Source organism: Parasteatoda tepidariorum, chromosome X2 (genome assembly GCF_043381705.1).
Source record: "Parasteatoda tepidariorum isolate YZ-2023 chromosome X2, CAS_Ptep_4.0, whole genome shotgun sequence".
Classification (NCBI taxonomy): domain Eukaryota; kingdom Metazoa; phylum Arthropoda; class Arachnida; order Araneae; family Theridiidae; genus Parasteatoda; species Parasteatoda tepidariorum.
The window spans coordinates 27954804-27979396 of record NC_092215.1 but is presented as its reverse complement, the minus strand read 5'-3'; the positions used below and the strand labels follow the sequence as shown (position 1 = coordinate 27979396).

Here is a 24593-nt window from a genome sequence, read left to right as displayed (position 1 = left end):
ATAATAACAACCGGGAACAATTATTTTTGTCACAAGAGATTTTTTAACTGATTTTAGATACTCTCGTATCGTCGATTTTAAGTCTGCAATCGGTTTCTCGGGCCGGGATAGCCTGGTTGGCAGGGCGCTGGACTCGCGCTCGTGAGAACGGTAGATCGAATCCAGCCGGCCGAAGACTTCCCGTGTAGTAAATGGTGACTGGTGCGCGTTAAAGCTGTGGGGTCACAGAGTACTGCATGTTCCCTTAATAAATTATACCTCTTGGGGTACTGGATTGGAGATTCATCATTCTCAGGTTCAAGACAAAATTACGATCCGTGAATGAATATGGATGCATGAATGGGTCCACCCTATAAACTGTATATGGGTGTTGCATAGGTAAAATTGTTGGCCATAGATGGCGTCACTGGGAAACAAGAACTATTGCACCCCCTCTACCTTAACCGACAACAATAACAATCGGTTTCTCTCTCCAAGCTACTACAGTTATCTTATTTTAAAGTACAGTTATCTTATTTTAAAATGGACGACAGGAACATATAAAAGTAACAGGAGGCCACATAAACGTTGAAAACAAAATTCTAGGGGAGTTAACCCATGCCCGGAAATGTCGTCATGCGCCTCAAAAGGCGCTTCCCCGTTATGATCTGTTTCCTTACGTTACTTTTCAAATGTACTTTAAAAATAAATTTAATTTTTTTATTATTTGTTTGCTCAAAAATTACTTTTCGCATCTCTTATATATACATTTGTGAAAATTTTATACATTTGTATAACTATGAAATAATTAATTCGTATTAAAATGCAATATCATAGAGCAATATCATATCATAGAGAGATTTGTAATTGAAATTAATTATAAAAAGTATCATTTTCTTCAAATGAAAAGTAGCGTTTGTAGAGCAAAAAAGGATATTTCAATTCTATTTTTGACACTTTTCGTTATACAAAAATATAACTAAGTATGAACTTACGTGGTATACATTTAGGACAACATTGTCCAGGATCGACTGATGGAATTTCATCGGATGTACAATGCAATGGTATGCATCTTTCATTGTGGCAATTCATTTTACCATGAATACACTGGCAAGTTGTACAAGGATCAGGATTCCAGCTTTGTCCGTTCTATATAAAAAAAATTGACATAATGAGTTCAATAAATTCTTTCTTACTTTCAGCTCATATACCTGTACAACAGAGTGTCTTAGGAGTCAAATGCTTTATATTGAATAATTGTCTACTCACAAGGATTAAAAAATATTCACCTAGAATCTCTATTTTCAATTTTAATCGTTCTCCTTGCTGAGTTGCAATCCATTTTGAATATTTGGTTACTTTGTCGGTCAATTCAGAGGGTTTAATAGCACAGTAACCAGACGCAGATATGCAGCGCTAACCACTAACGAAAGTACTGTTTACTCAATAGCTTTTTGCTGGAATATTGGGCTTAATGACAAATACATTTAGACTAGCGCAGAATATGAGATTTAGACTTTGATCCTGATGGTAATTCAGTCTGGAATTGGTATGAAATTCATGGCCTTCCTTAACTACAGATTACAACAATAACATAGGAATAAACAATTTTCGAGATTAAGTTTTTGTTTTTAAGTCACAGATCTATAGATGACTGCTCTGGCTTTGAGTGACCAGCCCTTGACTCGCTTTCATTTGACCACAAAGAAATTGTAGTTCCACATCTTATATTCTAAGCGGCATGCACGCGAGAATATTCGGGGATCTCACCTCCCCGAATCACATAAACATTAGAAAGATGGAAGAAACAGCAATTTGTTTGTAGCCAAGAACTCGTGCCTGAGCGCTTGCGGAGACGAAAGAATTGGTCGCTCTCGGCTTTCTTACTCTTCGTGTAAATCACATGCAAGTTAGTTTTACTCATAAAGTTCTTCACGGTGAAGAGTTTGTTTCAATACTTTTCCCAAAAGATCATTTAACTTGAGAAATGGAAATAAATTTTGAATTATGAAGTTGAATGTTTAGAGTGGTACATTCCCAATGTGATTTAGCCAATCATCATTCACTATCGCAACGCTCGAATTTGGAGAGAAGACTGGTTCCTTGCTTCGCCCCTGCCATCTTTATCTCCTTCTCTTTTCAATTGCATGGGACTGAACTACGATATCTCTCATATTTTTCGGTATACGATCATTATTTTTCGTCTTTTAATGTCAAAAATATTTTCTAAAATAAGTTCCAAGAGAAGTGCGTAGATGATGCACAAATGGGACGACATTCACCAGAATGGGACAAAATCCTCCAAAAAATTCTTAAATATCTATTTGAATTCCTTAAAGAGTCATATTTACTTCATAAAATGATCCACTTGTGTAGATGATGCACAAATTGGACAACATTCACTCGAATGGGACGAAATCCTACAAAAATTCTTAAATATCTATATGAACTCTTTAAAGAGTCATATTTACTTCATAAAATGATCCACCATAGTCACAAGAGAAGTGTGTAGATGATGTACAAATGGGACAACATTCACCAGAATGGAACAGCATCCACCATGAAATTTCAAAATGTCAATATGAACTCTTTAAAGAGTCATACTTACTTCATGAAATGACCCACCGTAGTCAAAAGAGAAGTGTGTTGATGATGCATAAATGGGACAACATTCACCAGAATGGGACAGCATTAACCATAAAATTTCAAAATGTCAATATGAACTTTTTAAAGAGTCATACTTACTTCATAAAATGATCCACCATAGTCACAAGAGAAGTGTGTAGATGATGCACAAATGGGACAACATTCACCAGAAGAGCGATGCTTAATTTCATTGGATTCACAGTTGATTTCTGGACAGATAGTTTTCTCGCATTTGATAAAACCATACTAAAAAGACAACGTATTTTTGTTATAATTTCATACTTTGNTGTGTAGATGATGCACAAATGGGACAACATTCACCAGAATGGGACAGCATTAACCATAAAATTTCGAAATGTTAATATGAACTCTTTAAAGAGTCATACTTACTTCATAAAATGATCCACCATAGTCACAAGAGAAGTGTGTAGATGATGCACAAATGGGACAACATTCACCAGAAGAGCGATGCTTAATTTCATTGGATTCACAGTTGATTTCTGGACAGATAGTTTTCTCGCATTTGATAAAACCATACTAAAAAGACAACGTATTTTTGTTATAATTTCATACTTTGAATCACAAATACATTTTACAATGGGAAAGGTTTAATTTATTTTCAAGATTTAAAGTATACATTTATATAGCTCTAATTTTAGCTAATACAAGACAAAAATTACGGAAACACTTCTATACAAACTCTATATAAACAATTTTTCTTTTAGCAGAGCAAAACTGTATAGATGAACAAGAATTTGCTGTTGTTGATAGATTATTGGACGACTTTAAGACGTCTTTGAAGATTATTAAACGACATTTGAAAGCTTCATTTTAGAGAATATCAAAACTGAAGTAAATTAACAAAATATCTTTTTCTCTATTAATCACTGTAAACAGCCCTTACCATGGTGAAGACTATCATTTTGGTTCACTTGTTGTACCATCAGTAGGCAATCTGATTAAAATAACATTTTTTAAAAACATAGACAATGGTTCAATACTTATAGTATTTAGTTCATTAATACTATACTATAAGTATTTATTTCAATACTTATAGTATAGTATTTTAGTATTCTCCAAGTGCCATTTGCTATATATTTTAGAGTTCCATAAGTATAGAACCTTAGTGGAATTGACTGTTTTTAAACAGGTTTTTTTTCCAAACTTTTGCTTACGACTGGTATGACAAGTGGACCAGGATTCCAGGCTTCACCATGTACTGTAAGCAGAGGTTAATGGAAAACGATATTATGTCATTAATTTACGATAGTTTTGATTTGTTCTAAAATTGATTCTGTGAAGTTTTCCAGTTGTGTAAGATTTTATATTTTATAATTTTTTAACCGTTGTTTAACAGCCGACCCAATTTTCGGGTTTACGACTACTAATGTTCAACTCCGTAGCCTTGCAACTTTGAACTCAATCCAGAAGACAAGGGAACTCCTGGATCAAGTATTGGGAGAAAATTGCCTTCGTTAAGGACTTTCTGATGGAACTAGCCCGCATTTGCGCTACATGGAGAGAAAAACCACGAAAACCTACTCCAGGTCTCCTGACGGAGAGGTGATTCTAATTCGTGATCCGTCTACCACTGAGGATCTTTCACGTCAGCACTGTGGTTGGTGCAAGCCGGAGGCGGAATTCATAACGAACAGCCATTGCTGGGATTTGAACCCGGTTCACCTAAAAGGAAGGCGAATGCTCTATCCCCTGAGCCACCACAGTTCCGAGTCGTGCAATAATAATCAATTGTCCAATAAATAATCGCTGATATCGTCCAATAATCAGTGAACAAGAATCAATTCCTTTTCTTCTAGTTAGCTTCTTTAAAGAATCGCCAAATACAAATGATGTTATCAGTAAATGGCACTTAATTCTATTTATAGAACGAATAGTAAATTAAGTAAGTAAACTATGGTTGATTTCATAAAATATTGAAATAATAAAAATACAGGTTTGTAAGATTATATCAAGAAATGTACTTACGTCACAAAAGCATCTGTTACAAAGATCGCCATTTTGATGCCATGAATCTCCATGTAAATGGACTTCATGTCCTTCAGAAATACAAACTAAATGAAAAAAAGTAATAATTGATTAAGATCATGCTTACTAATGATTATTTAAATCACTGAACTCAAGACTGTTATTAATTATTAAAATAGTTGAGCAATGTAGTTTAGATAGTAAAGAGTTTTAACCAACCTTTACATTTAGGACAGCAATCTTTCTCAGTTTTTAGTATCTCAGCAGGAGGGCAATTTAAAACTGGACAAAATTCTTTCGAACAAATCCACATAAAGTTTTCCTGAAAAATATATTTGATATCACAAACCATAAAGTTGCTACTAGAAAAATTATTTAAAACAACATATAAATTAATTATTAAGTTCCATTTGTAGTTATAATACAATGCATAAAAAAGTTAGTTCTTATTTCAATTCAGTTACTGAATTCACAGTGTACAAGTACGGTATTTGTTATTCGTATAAATAAATATGTCGTTTAAAAATTTGGTTCGTAATATTAAATTGGAAATTATCTTACAAAATATTAATGCTTTTTGTCTTATAAATTGTGCATATCTTTTCTTTTTAAAGGTTTATTGAGCTTCTAAAGTTTTGGTGGTCAGAAAAAAGAGCACCGGACGAAAAGCCTGAAAAAACATCCGAATTAAAGCACCGGAAAAAAGTACATCGTTGGTAATTTTATGACCTAAAACGATTTAATGCCATGGGGTCACCGGTGACCGGCACTGAGTTTGTTCGTAGCTCCACGGGGTCACCGGTGACCGGCGAACCCAAAATGATTAGAAACACATAATTCGAGTAAATTTTTAATTTTTTTAATATTATTATTGTTACTAAAATGATTTGAGGAAATTAATGCAATATAGAACGCACAAAAATAGTTTCATTTATTTACACAGAGATGCCAACTTGCTCCGGACAGCGAATAAATATTTTCAAGTGGTAGTTTATTAATTGTGATTCTTGGTTTAATAAATTCAATTTAGCTATATTTTTATCCCAAACTATTTCTAAACAATTCGAAGGCTTATATAATTCACCACTTTTTTCAGATCTAATATTTGCAAATTTAGTATGTTGTTACTTACCGTTTGGCCAGACGGGCAAGCCATATAAAATTAGAGTGACATTCATTGGTTAATTCTGTTTTGAGTTTGTTTTAGGAACTGCTTGTATTCCAGACGCATTACTCGTCTTAAACATGACCGAATTTAATTGAGAGTCATAACTGCACACTTTTAAACTGATCACGCAGACTAAAAATTTTGCAACATTTATTTAAATACCTATGAAAAAGAACTTTTGAGTCCACCATAAATGAACGAAGAATTTCTTTGGTGTTTTTTTTATAAGCATCTAAAATAATTTTACTTAGAGTTAGCAATCCCTTTCTTCACTTATGAGCCTGGAGGACCCACGTAAACACCTCAAACTTATAGAAGACACCAAAGCCATGTGGAGTAGCAACTATAATATAAAAGCAGTGACAAAAATTATGCACCCCAAGTAACCGCAATTCATGAATATGGCGAACGCTTACCTCTCGTCCTGTAATGAGATACTCGTACTCAGAAGAGCCTCCTTAACCCCTTGGGGACGGGTGATTCAGAAAAGCATTCGTACAAAATCAGAATCAAGTTGCAATCTTGCTACAGCTTTCTTTGAAAGGNGTTCAAAAATTTAATTTTCATTCAAGTACAATTATTTATACAGTATTAAGTACAATTATTCTTTTCACTAATTGTAAGAGTGTCAATGAAAGTAATTATTTCAAACACTATAACAATAGATATTCATAAAATAACGAACATGGTTCTAACTAAAAATGTGATGAAACCGCGGTATACGAAGATTTTTCGAAATGAATTTATGGACAAAATTCAAAAACCTTTCTTTTACATACAAACGGGACAACGCGTACGCAGTCCCAACTACCAAAAATTATGCACCCTAACCAACCACAATTTGCGGTGCAATAAGAGACCTGTACCCGGAGGAGCCTTCTTAATGATCAAGGCATCCCCGGTGCCTAATAAGTATGCGAAAAACTGAATTCGCAGAACATTAGACATCAGCAATTAATTTTTTAAATTGGTAGATCCTGACAACTATTATTTTTCAATTTTTGTTGGAAATATCGTTGAAAGCAATCATTCATATCACAAGAATGTTAAATATTCATAAGCCAACAGCCCTTTTACTAAAAACTCTGTGAATCCTGCCATACACAGACATGCCAACTGCTCCGGACACGACAAAATAATTGAAAAAACGGTAAATAACTACAAAGTAAATTTTGCAAATATTTGACTATTTTTGCTTGCTTTTTAAAAGGTATACCATGACTTAAGCACTATATAGTGGTGAATTATATAAGCCTACGAATTATTTAGAAATAGTGGTGGAAAAAAATCTACTAAATTGAATTTATTAAACCAAGAATCACAATTGATAAACTACCACTTTAAAATATATATTTGCTGTCCGGAGCAAGTTGGCATCTCTGCATACATCCAATAAAATCAGTATTACATTATATTCAAAGTCTTGAAAAATCTTTTTTGCACATTAGAGAACTAGTATTACGAAAATAAATTTTCTTTTGTACATAATTAGACTTGTAAATTATTAGCTAATTAATTACGTATAATTCCTCTACAAGCAAATTTCCTTGCAGCATATCCCATTTGAAAATGAAAACTGTAATTGAATTCGTTAAATAACATTCAAAAGATTTTTTTTCAAATAATGAAGTTGTTTTCAAAATGTAACGAACCTTTTGGAAACTTATTTTCCAAGTTTTAAATTTTATTTTTTGATTTATACGTTAATTTTTTAGAAAATTGGAATTAAAACTTTAAATTTCTAGTTAATCAATTAACCCTCTCACAATACAATAACCGATCTTATAAACGGTTATGGCATGTTTATAGTATCACCTGTTCCAGGAGCGATTCGAATTATTCATTCCAGCTAATCAATTTAAACGTGTCATCAAAAAGAAATGGGTGGAATTTAGGAGAATAAAGTACATTGCTCAGCGAAGTACAGAGGACAAGATGACGTATACGAAAAACTAAAGAGGCAGAATATCAGAGTTCAAAAATTTAATTTTCATTCAAGTACAATTATTTATACAGTATTAAGTACAATTATTCTTTTCACTAATTGTAAGAGTGTCAATGAAAGTAATTATTTCAAACACTATAACAATAGATATTCATAAAATAACGAACATGGTTCTAACTAAAAATGTGATCAAACGGCGGTATACGAAGATTTTTCGAAATGAATTTAAGGACAAAATTCAAAAACCTTTCTTCTCCGTGCTTGATAAATTAGGAAACCCTTCTTTTACAAACAAACGGGACAGCGCGTACGCAGTCCCAACTACCAAAAATTATGCACCCTAGTCAACCACAATTAGTGGAAGTAGCGAGCATCGATCTCTTGCGGTGCAATAAGAGACCTGTACTCGGAGGAGCCTTCTTAATGATCAAGGCATCCCCGGTGCCAAGTAAGTATGCGAAAAACCGAATTCGCAGAACATTAGACATCAACAATTTATTTTTAAAATTGGTAGATCATGACAACTATTATTTTTCAATTTTTGTTGAAAATATCGTTGAAAGCAATCATTCATATCACAAGAATGTTAAATATTCATAAGCCAACAGCCTTTTTACTAAAAATTCTGTGAATAATGCCATACATCCAATAAAATCAATATTACATTATATTCAAAGCCTTGAAAAATCTTTTTTGCACTATTATTTTAAGAGTTTTGTGGGAAATATCAAATTGGTAGATCATAACAACTATTACTTTAAAATTTTTGTTGGGAATATCAATGAAAGCAATCATTCATATAACAAGAATGCAGAAAAAAAGAAAGAAAAAAAAGATAGGTCAGCTGCCTCTTTACTAACAATTCTGTGGATCCTGCAATACATCCAATAAAATCAATATTACACTATATTCAAATCTTGAAAAATCTTTTTTGCACATTAGAAAACTATTATTACAAAAATAAAATTGTTTTTTTTTTGTTTTTTACATAATTTGACTTATAAATTATTAACAAATTAATTACGTATAATCCCTATACGAACAAGTTTCTCTGCAGCATATCCCTTTTAAAAACGAAATCTTTAATTGAATACGTTAAATAACTTACAAAAGGTTTTTTCACAAAACGAAAATGTTTTCAAACTGTAACAAATCTTTTGGAAAGTTATTTAGATAATTTAAATTTTTATTCTTTTCATATGCGTCAACTTTCTAGAAAATTGCATTTAAAACCTAATTTCTTATCAATCAATTAACTCTCTCTAAACAATAAATATGCCAACACTTTAGAGTAAAATTCAATACAACATACTATAACTCATCTTTTAAACGGTTATGGCATGTTTACAGTTAAACCTGTTCTAAGAACGATTCAATTTACTCATTCCAACGACTGAATTTATACGTGGCATCAAAAAGAAATCAGGAGAATTTCAGAAAATAAAACACATTGCTCAGTAAAGTGCAGAGGAAAACATGATGTATACTGAAAACTAAAGTGGTAGATTATTTGAGCTCAAAAATGTAATTTGCAAATTTTTATTTCAGTTCAATTATTCTGTTTATCAATCGTAAGAGGTGTCAATTACTTTAAACACCACACAACAAAAGATATTGATAAAAAAAATATACATAGTTTTAACTAAAAATGAGGTCATGCCGCAGTACGCACAGGTCTTTTGAAATGCATGTTCGGACAAAATTCAAAACTTTTTTTAACAAAGAAATGGGACAACGCGTGCGCAGTCCCAACTACCAATAATTATGCACCCTAACCAACCACAATTAGTGGAAGTAGCGAGCATTGTTCTCTTGTGGTGCAATAAGAGACCTGTGCTTGGAGGAACCTTCTTGGTGCTCAAGGCACCCCACGGTGCCAAGTAGTTCACATTCGCAGAACATTAGACAGCAACAATTTATTTTTTAAATTGGTAGATCATGACAACTATTATTTTTCAATTTTTGTTGGAAATATCGTTTAAAGCAATCATTCATATCACAAGAATGTAAAATATTGAAAGTCATCAACCCTTTTACTAAAAAATATGTGAATCCAGCCAAACATTCAATAAAATCAATATTGCACTATATTAAAAGTCTTGAAAAATCTTTTTCACACATTAGAGAACTATTATTACAAAAATAAAATTGCTTTTGTACCTAATTTGATTTGTAAATTATTAACTAATTAATTACGTATAATCATTGTAAAAGCAAGTTTCTTTGCAGCATATCCCTTTTAAAAACGAAAACTATAATTGAATACGTTAAATAACATTCCAAAGGTTTTTTTCAAATAAGAAGTTGTTTTCAAACTGTAACGAACCTTATCTTCCTGGTTTTAAATTTTATTTTTTAAATTTTATATACGTTAATTTTTTAGAAAATTGCATTTAAACTTTTGAATTTATAGTTAATCAATTAACTCTCTCTAAAAACTACACATACCAACACTTTACAATACAACATACAATAACCGATCTTATAAACCATTATGGCATGTTTACAGTTTAACCTGTTCTAGGAACGATTCGAATTATTCATTCCTGCTAATCAATTTAAACGTGACATCAAAAAGAAATGGGTAGAATTTAGGAGAATAGAGTACATTGCTCAGCGAAGTACAGAGGACAAGATGACGTATACGAAAAACTAAAGAGGCAGAATATCAGAGTTCAAAAATTTAATTTTTATTTCAGCGCAATTATTCTTTTCACTAATTGTAAGAGTGTTAATGAAAGTAATTATTTTAAACACTATAACAATAGATATTCATAAAATAACGAACATGGTTCTAACTAAAAATGTGATGAAACCGCGGTATACGAAGATTTTTCGAAATGAATTTAAGGACAAAATTCAAAAACCTTTCTTTTACATACAAACGGGACAGCACGTACGCAGTCCCAACTACCANTACTTTATCTTGGAAAAGAAGCAGTTTTATATATATGCCAGAATTATAAAAGAAATCTTGATAGTTACAGATATTTCATTTTTTTCGAAAAAAATGCTGGAATGAAATGTTTTACGTACCAGGTTTTTCTCTTTTCCGTCTTGCTATATAAGGGCTTTCACCCATGCATAGTTTTAACTAAAAATGAGGTCATGCCGCAGTACGGACAGGTTTTTTGAAATGCATGTACGGACAAAATTCAAAACTTTTTTTAACATGGAAATGGGACAACGCGTGCGCAGTCCCAACTACCGATAATTATGCACCCTAACCAACCACAATTAGTGGAAGTAGCGAGCATTGATCTCTTGCGGTGCAATAAGAGACCTGTGCTTGGAGGAGCCTTCTTGGTGCTCAAGACATCCCACGGTGCCAAGTAGTTCACATTCGCAGAACATTAGACAGCAACAATTTATTTTTTCAATTGGTAGATCATGACTACTGTTATTTTTCAATTTTGTTGGAAATATCGTTTAAAGCAATCATTCATATCACAAGAATGTGAAATATTGAAAGTCATCAACCCTTTAACTAAAAAAATATGTGAATCCAGCCAAACATCCAATAAAATCAATATTGCACTATATTAAAAGTCTTGAAAAATCTTTTTCACACATTAAAGAACTATTATTACAAAAATAAATTTTCTTTTATACATAATTAGACTTGTAAATTATTAGCTAATTAATTACGTATAATCCCTCTACATGCAAATTTCTTTACAGCATATCCCATTTAAAAATGAAAACTGTGATTGAATTCGTTAAATAACATTCAAAAGATTTTTTTTTCAAATAATGAAGTTGTTTTCAAAATGTAACGAACCTTTTGGAAACTTATTTTCCTAGTTTCAAATTGTATTTTTTGATTTATATATATACGGTAATTTTTTAGAAAATTGGATTTAAAACTTTAAATTTCTTGTTAATCAATTAACCCTCTCTAAACACTACACATACTGACAATTCACAATACAACATATAATAACCGGTCTTATAAACGGTTATGCCACCTGAGCGATTCGAATTATTCATTCCAGCTAATCAATTTAAACGTGTCATCAAAAAGAAATGGGTGGAATTATGAGAATAGAGAACATTGATCAGAGAAGTACAGAGGACAAGATGACGTATACGAAAAACTAAAGAAGCAGAATATTAGAGCTCAGAAATTAAATTTTTTATTTCAGTACATGTATTCTTTTCTATTGTAAGAGGTGTCTATTATATAGTAAAATTCGTTAAAGAAGGATAATTACACCTACTTTTTAATAAAATAACCAGTAGATTGATGCTTTAACGTTGCATTTTATATCATACTTATAATTTTTTATAGTCAGTGGTGAAAAAAATTACTTAAAATGAAAAATACTAAACTAAAAGTAACTTAAATTTCGCTACCATTAGAAAATACTATTTTACAAAGCGGAGCAAGTTGGCATCTCTGCAATTGCTTCAAGCACCTTAACAAAAGATATTGATACAATAATGAATATAGTTTTAACGGAAAATGTTTTCACGCCTCGTTATACGAAGGTTTTTCGATACGTATTTGAGGACAAAACTCAAAACCTTTATCCTCCGCGCTGAGAGAAATTAAGAAGCCCTTTTTTTTAAATACAAATGGGACAGCGCGCACGCAGTCCCAACTACCAAAAATTATGCACCCTAAACAACCACAATTCGTGGAAGTAGCGAGTGTTGATCTCTTGCTGTGCAATAAGAGACCTGTGCTCGGAGGAGCCTCCCTGATGATCAAGGCATCCCCGGTGCCAGGTAAGTATGCGAATTTTCAATTTGGCAGAATATTAGAGCACAACAATTTATTTTTTAAATTGGTTTCTCATAACATTTATTATTTTCATTTTTTTCAATGTATCTATGAAATCAATGATTCATAACGCAAGAATATAAAATATTGCTAAATCCGCTGCCTCTATACTGAAAATTCTATGAATCCTGCAATAAATCCAATAAAATCAATAGTTCATTCATTATATTCAAATCTTCTAAAAAATTTTAGCACATTGCAATAATATTATTATAAATAGAATTTGCATTAGTGCATAATTTACTTGATAAATTATTAACTATTTAAACACTTTTAATCTCTCTACAAAAAGTTTCCTTGTAGCTAATTCTTCCCGATAACTAAATTTTTATTTAAATGCATTAAATAACACCCAAAATATTTTTCCTGATAACGAGATTGTTTTCTACCTGTAACGAAATTTTTAGAAATTTATCTACTTAATTTTCGAGTTCTTTAGATATTTAATCCTTCAATTTTCAATAAAGTTTCATTTAACACTTTTTTTTTTGTTCAACCAATTAACACTCCCTTGAGCCTGTTTAGGAACCACTCTAATTATTCATTGCAATGACATGACTCATTTTAAACATATGTTTATAATTCGTATTAATTTTATTTTTTAATTTAGAGCCACCAGGATCGTGGAGCTTATTTGATGTGGAGTATCCTTATGGGCATCCTCTGTGGAAAGTATTTTGATGAATTTTTTTTTTCGCTATTTAATATAATTTCCTAGATCATTTCTTTTCTTAATTTAAAGTCACCAGAATTGTGGAGCCTCCTATACGTGGAACATTCTTTATGATTAAAGCATCTTCTGTGAAGTATTTTAATAAGATTCTTTTTCTCTAGTTCTTTTCCCAATGCTCTCTTCTTTGATTTTAAGTTTTTTTATTATTAAAATTTGCATGATCCCGCTTGCATTGGTTAAAAATCTTTAATTTTTAGAAATGCCGATTACACTATAAAGAGCTTTAAACTCTTCAAATTCACCAAGTTTGCTTTTGTCCAGCAACTAACAGTGATTGTTTTTTAACGACTCTTTAAACAAAATCGACAAAAAATTTAAAATTTTAAAATTTGACATTCAATTTTGGAATATTTGAATAAGAAACAATTTGAATGTTTGATGAAATATTATATTAAGCTACACAAAGTTTTAACTTCTGTTGGAGAGAAAAACCAAACTTTAAAGGAATGGTCGAAAATCATTTTCTTCCAACAAATACTATCTCCAAAACTTATCTCTGCATTTCCTTTTAATGACCCCTTATTTCTCTAGAAATCGAAAACCTTAGATCACAATATTTTGATATTTTAACATTAGTTGCTCTTGAAAAGTAATTTATAATTCTTAGTAAAAATGCAGGATTTTCCTACACTGTAACATTTGTATGTAAAAGAAAATATGTGAAAAATACTTAAGAACCCTACTTACAGAGCATTGACAAGAAAAGCAAGGATCAGGATATGGATAGAAAAGTTGCCCAATTTGGTCCCGTGTGCATGAAGAACCAAAAGCTGCACAAGTAGGACAGCATTCACCATTGCTTGGAGGTTTGATAGACTCTTCTGGACAGTTTATTAGAATAGGACATTCATGTGTCAGACAGAATATATTTCCAGAATCACAAACGCAAGAATCACATGGCTTGGATGGAGGTATGAAACGTTCGCCAGATTTATACTTGACCCCATCTCTTTCACAGCCTGGAAAAGATATATAAAGATTGGTTTAGTTGTTAATGTTGCAAGAGGGGAGATACACTATTGGCAAAGGTCTTTGATTTGTCTTTAACCCGTTTTGTCCCGAACTTATATATTTAAATGATACAAAAAGTGGTTTTATGGAAAAAACGGTATAATATAATATCGAAATTAATTGTTTTTCTACTGTTAGGGCATTGAAAAAGTCTTTGATATATCAAAAAGTACTTCGTTCGTTCGTTGTTTTAGAACTGGGCATCTGAGGCCTAAATGGCCCTTATCCCATTCATCATGAAATATCCCAACGGGACATACATAGGAAAGTTGTATTGGTGGTTCGGAAAAGAACCTGAAATGCGATAAAATAATGAAAGGCATCATAAAACATGTAGCAGGCTTGATGGTGAGGCTCCTTATCTACGTCTTTAGGGCTGGGAGATGAGTAATGAGATGATCCTTAGGAACTTCACTGCACTGCTGGGGGCATATCAAAAAGTACTTGCTCCTTATTCTAGATCTACTCAGAAATAACTAAATCATTGTAGTATCTGAGAATATCTTAATTCACCCAGATAAATGAAAATGCTGAAAAAAGTTTCCCACCACAATGAACGTTTTTGAAAAAAGGAACTGTCCTAAATATATAACGCTGGGCGTTAACCGGTTCATGATGGTCCAAAGACAATACTGGGTAATGCGTGTTTTACAATAAACAATTTATACTAGGCCTGAAAGCAAGAAAGAAAAGAGAAAAAACTGATATTGGAAATATTTCAATAATTGATGATTTTTGGGTGGAGCAAATCTATTCTTAACCCTTTACAGTCGAGAGGTGACTGTCAGTCACCACTGTCACATCACCTCCTACATCAGAAAGCCTCCACCATACCTGCCAACTCTTCCGGATTTTCCGGAAGATTCTATTTTTATATTTAAAGTGGTAGTAATTAGATACTATTTTTTCTTTTATAAACTTAATTATTAAATGATTTTGATCACCACTATTCTTACAAAAAGTAAGCACATATATTAATATGCATTACTATCATGGTTGTCAACTTAAGTTTTCTCAAATACAACGTATTTGTTTGCTTAAAATTGAAGTTTTAATTCCATTTTAATACCACTGGGAAAAATGATAATGGAAGGGATTAAAAGTTGGCAGGTATGCTCCACACGGTTTCCTATAAGTAGTCTGCGCAGATTATTTAAAAAGCGAATCACTTGTGCGCATAAATCCAAATTCTATTTTAAAAGGACTTGAGAGAAATTTATCATATATATTTGAAAATGGAATCTGCAGTGGTTGACAAGTAAATAAAACAAACCAATTATATTCATAAATTAAAAAAATTTCTAGACATATATTTGCTACCACTTTCTAATTTTTAATAGATTTCATATTAAATGGTTCTTTCACTAATTGGTTTACCTTCATAGTGGTCTGATCGGACTACCTGCAAAAAACCGTGTGGAGGCTTTCAGTTACAGGAGGCGTTGACTGTCACCAATAAATTACCCACCACTCTAAATGTGAGATTTTTTTCACCTTAATGTTTAGTTACCACTTCATTTAGTGATCTCCGGGTATTCTAAGGTAAATTTGTAAAAAAAAATCTTTCAAAATGTTGGTGGTTGCGTCCATTTTTTTTAACAGCTGAGAGTGCAAAGGGGTAACAATAAACGATTCATTGGTATTAATTTTTTTTCTAGTGGAAAAAGCAATTCAATATATGTACTATATATGTTAATTGATCGGGTACGGCTCTATCTTTCCTTGGCTGCTCGCACCTGCATCTAACCCCGTAAGTAAGTTTCTCTCACACCTACCTTAGATTAACTCCCCTCTTATCAGTTCAAGATCATTAGCCCTGGTATATATGATAGGAGAGATAATGGTAGTAATAACCTAATCCAAAAAAGGATATTCTGACTCTTGTATAGGGATAAAAGTTTATTGAAAAATTAAATAAAAATATAGTAATAAGGAAGGTTATACAAATAATAGAGATGAGTAGCCTTAAATCTCTAAAGATTGATAGATAATAGATTATTTAAGAGATTTAAGCGCCGCTCATATGTGTCTGTGTGTGCTCCCGTGTCAGCCCAACATGCGTTGCGTTTCGGTTGAGCTAGACTCATATATAATTGCTAAAAGATATCATAAAAAGCATAAGTAGAGAAGCAGGATGTATTTAGAGAAGCTGGCAAACATCTTTAATTCGAGAAATTTTTTTTTTCAGTTGACATGATTGATATTTTAGAACAATATCTCTATTTATTTTGAAATTGAAAATTATATTTTATAATCGATATTTTTGTGTCATCTTATTTTTTCAATATTAATTTTCATCATTTTATAAATTATGCCTCACTTTTTGGTATTTTTTCTTATATGAAAAATACTTTTTCATCTTTTCAATATAAGTTAAGTAATTTCTAACAGAATTATTCTTATGATGTATTGGAATGGTGGAAAGGAAAGATTTAAATTTTATTTCAGCATGTAAGTGATGATAATTTACTCCGTAATAATTCCCAATGCTTTACTTGTAAGTACTTCCTATACAATGCGATTTGTCCATTCGACGTCTAGACGTCGTATTTTAAACATGGATGATTAGTAGATGTTTGTAACTTAATCTATTGATCCATAACGATTGACGTACAAATATCTGCACGACAGTCATAATAAATATAATGAGGACAAAATATATGACGGAAGCTCACGAAATGACTATCAGAAAAAAATAGATTGTCTCCTTAAGATTGAAAATTATAAATAAAATATTTATTGTCGATTTTAAAGTAGCACAGAAATAATTTGTGAGATAGCTATGTTTACACTTTGCCAACGATCGAGGAGACCTCGTTTGACAGTAGTTGCAGCTGTTAAAAAATTTACGGTGGTTAGTTTATACTCAGGTGCAATTCACTCTGTCGTCATAGTATTAAGATATTTATAAATTAAATATGGTACATTATAGACATTTATAACTTTTTTAACAATTTTCTTTGTAAGTTATGAGCATGTTTATAAATTTGTTTACCAGGGCATCTGGGACAGCAAAGACCAGGAACGGGTATTGGCTCAACACATTCTACAGGACACACAATATTTGTACAGGAAACTGTTCCACCTTTGCACATACAGGATAAGCATGGATTACTTGTAGAAATCCACATTGCATCGCTTTCATATTCATTACCTTCGTATACGCAACCTATAAAATTTTATACTTGAATCAACCAAAAATGACAAATATAAAAAATACATTTTATTCATAATATAACTAACGACCAATAAAAGTATAGTAAAATATTTTCAGTTTACCTCTGCATGTTTCACAGCACTGCCCTGGATTTCTGACTCTCAGTTTACAATTGAGTTCTGGGCAAATTTCTGATGAACAGTGAACATTACCGTCCTATGTGTGAAAAAATTAGAAACCAGTAGTTATCTTTCTGTTAGAATACCATAATAAAATATCTTTACAAAGGTAGTAATAAGTTTTTAGCCTAACTATGTTAAAAGGGTTAACTTTATTTTTTTTGTTGTTGAGAGAGAGAGAGGGTGACAGAGGGACAACGGAGTCAATTTTCAAAAATACAATCCTTTGAATCCTTCAAAAAAGTAAACAAATAAAAGATTTAGCTGATTAAGACTATTTTTAATGATAAGATGTCAAAAGTACACCGAGTTGACGAAAGTCATGGAATACCTCTTAATATCATACCGAACCTACTTTAACACTATGAAGTGCAGTAACTTGACGTGGCATAATCTCAACAAAGTTTCAAGTTTCTGGCAAAAATATTCAGCGGTATAGCTTCAATAGATGTCAGTAATTGCGTAAGTGTTGCTGGTGCAGGATTTTGTACACGAACTGATCTCTCAATTATGTCTCCTAATAGTTCGATGGGATTCTTGTCCTACGATTTATATCGTCAAATAATTCGCTAGAATAGTCTAGAATGTTCTTCAAATCAATAGTGAACAATTGAGGTCAGGGACATGGCGCATTATCTTCCCATAAAAATTTCATCATTGTTTGGGGACTTAAAGTCCATGATTAGCTCCAAGTGGTCTCCAAGTAGCTGAACATGACCATTTTTAGTCAATGATCGCTGTGATTGAACCATAGGACCCAGTCCATGTCATGAAAGAGCAGCCCACACCATCATGGAGCCACCACCAGAGCGCACAGTGCCTTGTTGACAACTTGGGTTCAGGGCTTTGTGGGGTCTGCACCACGATGAAACTCTCCCATCAGCTCTGACCAGCTGAAATCGTATCTCATCTGACCAAGTTACAATTTTCCAGTCGTCTAGGGTCTAACCAATATGGTTACGAGACCTGGAGAGGCACTGGACGTGATGTCCAGTCGTCTAGGGTCTAACCAATATGGTTACGAGATCTGGAGAGGCACTGGACGTGATGTCGTGCTATTAGCCAAGGCACTCAAGTCTGTCTTCTGCTGTCATATTCCATTACAGCCAAATTTTTAGTCACTGCCCTAACGGGCTCGTCCATTGCTCATCCCGCATTAATGCCTCAGGTTATTTTACGCAATATTAATGGTCGTAAACACTGACAATTTTACGCACACGTCGGCAGTCTTGATCATTAAGAGCAGGCGGTAGGTCACTAAGTTGTTCATTTTGTGAGGTTAGGTCAGAAATTTGGTATTTTCAGCACACTCTTGACACTGTATATTATGTGGTTATTACTCAATACAAGGCCGGGATAACCTGGTCGGTAGGGCGCTGGGACATGTCCGAGAGCTCGTGGGTTTGAACCCCATTGGCCGACTGATGCACGCTAAATCTGTCGAGTCGCAAAGTCCTTTATGCTAACATAACAAATCAATATCTCTGGGGGTACTGAATTGGAGATTGATCATTCTCTGATTCAGGTCCAAATTACGATCTGTGGATGAATGAATAGATGTATGAATGGGTCCGCCCTATAAATGAGTAAGGCAGAAGTCGAATTCTTGGCCATAGATGGCGCCACTGGGAAACAAGAACAATCGCACCCCTCTGCCATAACAGGAATACGAAAACAACAACATTACTCGATATATATATATTAAACAAGATAATAATCAATACTACCTAAATTATGATAATTAGGAACTTTACATATTTTTGAGATCGTAAATTATTAATAATTTAATATATTGTCAGTAAAAGAGTTAAACTGAATAAAAAAAATGTGCAGCAAACTTGTTAAGATAAAAAATTACCAGTGATCCATCAGGGTTGACGGTTAAAGTTCATCCCAGAATTGCTCTTTTCGGTCTGTGACCAAAGTGAAACTGCTCCTGTGAAAGAATCATTACAGTCTTGACTAAGTCTAACTTTTATTTATTCAGGAAAAGATCTTCAGATTTAGAGATTCCTAGGATGCCAGTATTTCTCAGTCAGGAGGTTGGTGGTTGTTAAATTAACTTGCAGATCCTCTATATAATCGATCAATTGCTTACATCTTTGTTTTATTTTAAAATCTACTGAGATCGCCATTCAGGTGCAGAGTGAGCCAACGTGTGGAGACGCCAACATGGATCTCGCGTCCCTTCTCCATGTGCTGTATGTGTGGGATCCAAATTAATTTTAAGTTACTGAAGTCAACAATAAGTTAAAAAAAAGTAGTTGCATATTTAAATTATATTTAATCTTTTTAAAAAGAGGCCCGGATTTCCTGGTTGGTAGGTCACTGGGCCCATGTCCAAGAGTTCGTGGGTTCGTTCCCCGCCGGCCGAATACTCTCCGTGCAGTAAATGGTGACTGATGAACGTTAAATCTGTCGAGACTCAAAGTCCTCCATGTTTCCATAACAAATCAGTACCTCTGGGGGTACTGATCCAGGAGTTTCCTTGTCTTCTGGATTTTTTCAAAATTACAAGACTGAGTTGAACATTAGTAGCCGTAAACCCAAAATTGGGTTGGCTGTTCAGCAACGGATATAAAATTAAAAAAAGAGATAAGCAAATAAAATCTTTGTAAAAAGAGCATAAATCCCAGACACACAACGGAGAGAAGCACTAACAAAAAAAATGAGAGAAAAAATTACAAGGAAGGTGGGTAGGTTAGAACTTTATTTACGTCACACTAGAGCTACACAATGGGCTATTGGCGACGATCGGGGAAACATCCCTTATGATGATCCGAAGACGTGCCATCGCAATCTTGATCCTCTGCAGAGGGGAGGGCTCCGCTGCTTTGGTAACCCGATGACCTGCGCGAAGTCGAGCACTTTGCGGTAGAACAGTTTAACGAGGACCGAAACCGCGAACCTTCGGTCCCTACGTAGGCTGATCAAAGTGATCACCAGCCTGCTTACTGAACGCATCCAGTGATGCTTTACTTCGGTGTCCTACTGGGTGCCATGTCTTTACAATCAGTCCACTGCGGGACTACAAAGAAGGACTAAACTTCTTTTAAGAAATCAAATCAAAGGAGTGAACTGCAACTGTCACGTGGATCGGAGGTATGCTAGGTTCGGTTACAGTTAGAACAAAGAAAATCATCAAAATAAAAAGGTGATAATGCCATCGCGGGAAAAAAACGGAAACTTATAAAACTCAGTTAAGTTTGTGAAACGGAAACGGTTGTCTAAAATGTGATGTGAGCAACATCATACTGTAGATCTAGTAGTGTTGAATTCCCTCACAATTTCTGAAATGGACTGTCCCATGCGTCTAGCTCCAACTACCATTCCACGTTCAAAGTCTGTTAATTCTCCTCCTGTGGTTATAATTATATCAGAAACATTCTCAGATGAATAGCTTGAACACAAATAAAAGCTTGACACAAATAAAGTATTGCCAGTGATATACATTTTGTACGCGATGCTACCGCAATCTGCATTTTTACATATTGCTATCCCATGACTTTTGTCACCTATTTGTATTAGAAAAAAATTTAGTTTTTTTTTGTAATTCAAGAAGAGTAAAAACTATTTTGAACTTTTCAGACTAATTTAAAATTGTTTTGATTGATGCTAAGGATATCGCAGATTATAAATGTAAAAAGAAACAAAAATAGTTTACAAAAATTTTTTTGAACGCAGAAACGCTTTTAACTTATTTATTTTATCAAATTCTATCGTAGCCAACTTTAAAAACGTTGAAAACTCAGTTTGCTTTTTTGAAATTACTGAACCGATACTAAAAAAAATTTTTGTGTGAATATTCGTATAAATAAATTTCTTTTAATTTTGGTAAATTTGACTTTTAGGATTTAAAATTTAAGAATATTTTTGTTAAAAAATTGTTTCTAAACTTAGAAAATCAACCGCAGAAAATTTGAAAAAACCTAGTACTAAAATGTGCATCAAAATATTAGAAGCAAAACACAAAAAAAGTTTTTGAAAATAGATTTTTGAAGTAGTTTTTGAGAAAACTAAATTGTAGGTTGATATCAAAATTGTTTGTATATAATAAATCTTTTTAAAGCGTGTTCTTAAAAAACAGGACCAAAACAATTTCTTTTTAGAAAACTAATTCGTTACTTTCTCAGAAAACTGTAAAAAATTGGTAATTTTTACACGACAAGATCCTTAATAATAAATCACCTGTATTACAAATTGTAATTTTGTACATTACTTAAAATAGAACATTAAAATAACTACTGATTGGGAGGCTTTAGGATGCCATAAGAAACCTATTTAAAACTTTCAAGCTGGAATTTCTTAATTATTTGCATGTTTTAAAATTATTGTAAAAATTGAGTTAAAAAAAATTATTTTTGGAATTATAATTTCTTACCTTGCATTCACATTTTCTACAAGCATCAGGTCTAAACACTTCACCATTGGAACGGTGGATGCTTTCAAAAATGCAATCATCACACATTGAGCAACAAGGATCTGGTACTGGATGAGTGCAATTTCTTGTACAGATTTGCCTTTTACAAGCAACTTCTCCTACCTAGCAGATTAAATGCTAATGTATTACACAATTTATAGTCAAAAATTTATTCGATGAATGCATAATGGAGTAATTATTGTTCAAACAAAAAATGACGCCAGCAAGCAACTTCTCCTACCTAACAAATTAAATGTTAATATATTACACAATTAATAGTCAAAAATTTATTCGTTGAATGCATAATGGAGTAATTATTCTACAAACAAAAAATGACGCCAGCAAGCAACTTCTCTTACCTAACAAATTAAATATTAATATATTACACAATTAATAGTCAAAAATTTATTCGTTGAATGCATAATGGAGTAATTACTCAACAAACAAAAAATGACGCAACTTTTCTATGAATATCAATTTATTAACTTATTCTTTTATTATTATACAACGATTAAATTGTTATTGGAACATTTAAACAAATTAAATTGTTATTACCAATTGTAATGAATTGTAATTGTAATTAATTGTAATTGTAATTATAATTATTAAATATAATTATAATTATTCGAATAATTTTATTACTATGTATCAGAACGTGGAATGTGTTTTAATGGTTTGTGGAGTAAAAATTAAGCACATCTTACGAAAAAGAAGAAAAAGGAGCACCTTAAAAGCTTTTCATCAAATGATCGGATGGGGCTGCTTTGGGATGTATCACTTGCCTCCCAATGAAGTGGCTTAGGTTCGAATCCCAGCGCTGGTTACTCGATATAAATTATGCTCCCGGCTTACGCCGCACAAAGAACTCACGTATCAAATATTTTCTGTGGTAGACGGATCATGGGTTAGATTCTCAATGAAGTCGACGACCGTGAAGAAGTTTTTGTGGTTTCCTTCTCCATATAACGACGTTTGTTCCAATGCGTGATCAAGGAGCATCCTTTTTATTTTATTTTGTAATCGACGTTGAACAGCCGACTCAATTTTGAGTTCACGACTGTAAATGTTCAACTTCATAGGCTTGTAATTTTGAACTCAATCCAGAATACAAGGTAACTCCTGACTCAAGCATTGGAAGACTTTTTGATTGAATTAACCCTCATTTGCGTTACTGGGAGAGGAAAACCACGATAACTCCCATAGATAGTTATATGAAAAGGGGACTCTAACCCTCAATTTGTCTACCACTGAAGTTATTTTAGGTTAGTACTGTGGTTATTGTGACCTTGTAGCAGTATTTGTTTGCCTACATGTCTGGGATTCAAACCCAGGTCACCTCATTGGAAAGCGAGCTCTCTACACTCTGAATCCCCACGGCTCCTAGAAGCTTCTTTGTCATTAAGGTAGGGTTCATAATTACTAAGCGACGGAGTTAAACTGAACCCAAAAATGAGTCTGTTGTTTAACACTCGTTATAAAACAAAATAAACGATCAGACGATAGTTTACTAAGATTCAATATTTGGTTTTAGGAGATTTTACTTAAAAACTCTATAAACAATTTATGCACACTATATTTTAAGTTACAAATTCACGCCCTGAAATGTATTTTATATAAAGTAACATATTTTTTTCGGTGGATTGAGATTTTTGAACATCAAAATATACAGGACAATCGCAATCTAGATAATATAGTCCTAAGTGGTTCAAAAGTTAGAGTTCTTTAATTTAAATTTAAACATCATTTTATTAATATATTTATTATTCATTATCATTATTCATTATCATTATTCATTATCATTAATCATTATCATTAATCATTATCATTAATCATTATCATTAATCATTATCATTAATCACTATCATTATTCATTATCATTATTCATTATCATTATTCATTATCATTATTCATGATATTAACATCATTTCATTATATAAGAACAAACTGCTTGAATTGATTTGCAGTAACAAAGAAGACTTCATGCAAAAAATGATTTTTTCTTATTATTACCGCTTTTTTATTATTTTATTTTGTCCCGATAAAATGATTCATAACTATTTTATAGAAATGATAAAAAATATTAATTATTAAATGATAAAAATGATTTTATTTTATAATGATAAATACATTTTGTATTGATAAAGTGAATTGTAAGTTACGTAAATTTTACATTCTCTTAAAAATTAATGTTTTAAATGACAAAATCTAATTTTTTAGTGATAGTGGAATAATGTATAAAGTCAGAAAAACAATTCTAGCAGAAGAGAAAAATTATAAAAATTTTCAGATGTGTTTGTTAGCAGGACAGCATTTCATAAGGCGATACACTACCAAAGGCAAAATCTTTGATTTTGCACTTGTTCAGTGTAGAACTTCATCATGTGATCTTTTTTTTCGACTAAATTTTCAATAAGCAACTAAACAAACTACTTAAAAAATTGTCACCAATTCATTTTATAGGAATAAAGAGCGACTAAATATGGTATTCACCTGGCAGATACACTTTTCGCAAACATCATCAGGATGAGTAAATTCTTTGTTTTGCTCAAAATGAATTCCTGAAATAACGCAGCCTGAAAATAG

At 32.5% G+C, this 24593-nt stretch overlaps 1 protein-coding gene, 4 non-coding genes and 1 pseudogene across 5 annotated transcripts in view; all 6 read right to left on the bottom strand.

The window, feature by feature from the left end:
* LOC107439018 (kielin/chordin-like protein) overlaps positions 1-24593 on the bottom strand; it is a gene marked incomplete in the record, with an annotated part of 149883 nt that overhangs the window by 16388 nt on the left and 108902 nt on the right. The window contains 9 exon segments of the mRNA XM_071188088.1: positions 975-1128; positions 3016-3162; positions 4612-4697; positions 4831-4933; positions 13931-14202; positions 17250-17423; positions 17534-17627; positions 21972-22133; positions 24501-24583. Of these exon segments, the coding sequence (XP_071044189.1) occupies positions 975-1128; positions 3016-3162; positions 4612-4697; positions 4831-4933; positions 13931-14202; positions 17250-17423; positions 17534-17627; positions 21972-22133; positions 24501-24583 (1275 nt within the window).
* Positions 6561-6695, bottom strand: LOC122269167 (U1 spliceosomal RNA; annotated as a pseudogene).
* LOC122269173 (U1 spliceosomal RNA) lies at positions 8020-8180 on the bottom strand. Its single transcript, XR_006225022.1, has one exon. It is a non-coding gene; the product is annotated as a U1 spliceosomal RNA (small nuclear RNA).
* On the bottom strand, positions 9451-9612 carry LOC122269168 (U1 spliceosomal RNA). The gene has a single exon (XR_006225017.1). It is a non-coding gene; the product is annotated as a U1 spliceosomal RNA (small nuclear RNA).
* Positions 10903-11064, bottom strand: LOC122269170 (U1 spliceosomal RNA). Its single transcript, XR_006225020.1, has one exon. It is a non-coding gene; the product is annotated as a U1 spliceosomal RNA (small nuclear RNA).
* LOC122269175 (U1 spliceosomal RNA) lies at positions 12303-12463 on the bottom strand. The gene has a single exon (XR_006225024.1). It is a non-coding gene; the product is annotated as a U1 spliceosomal RNA (small nuclear RNA).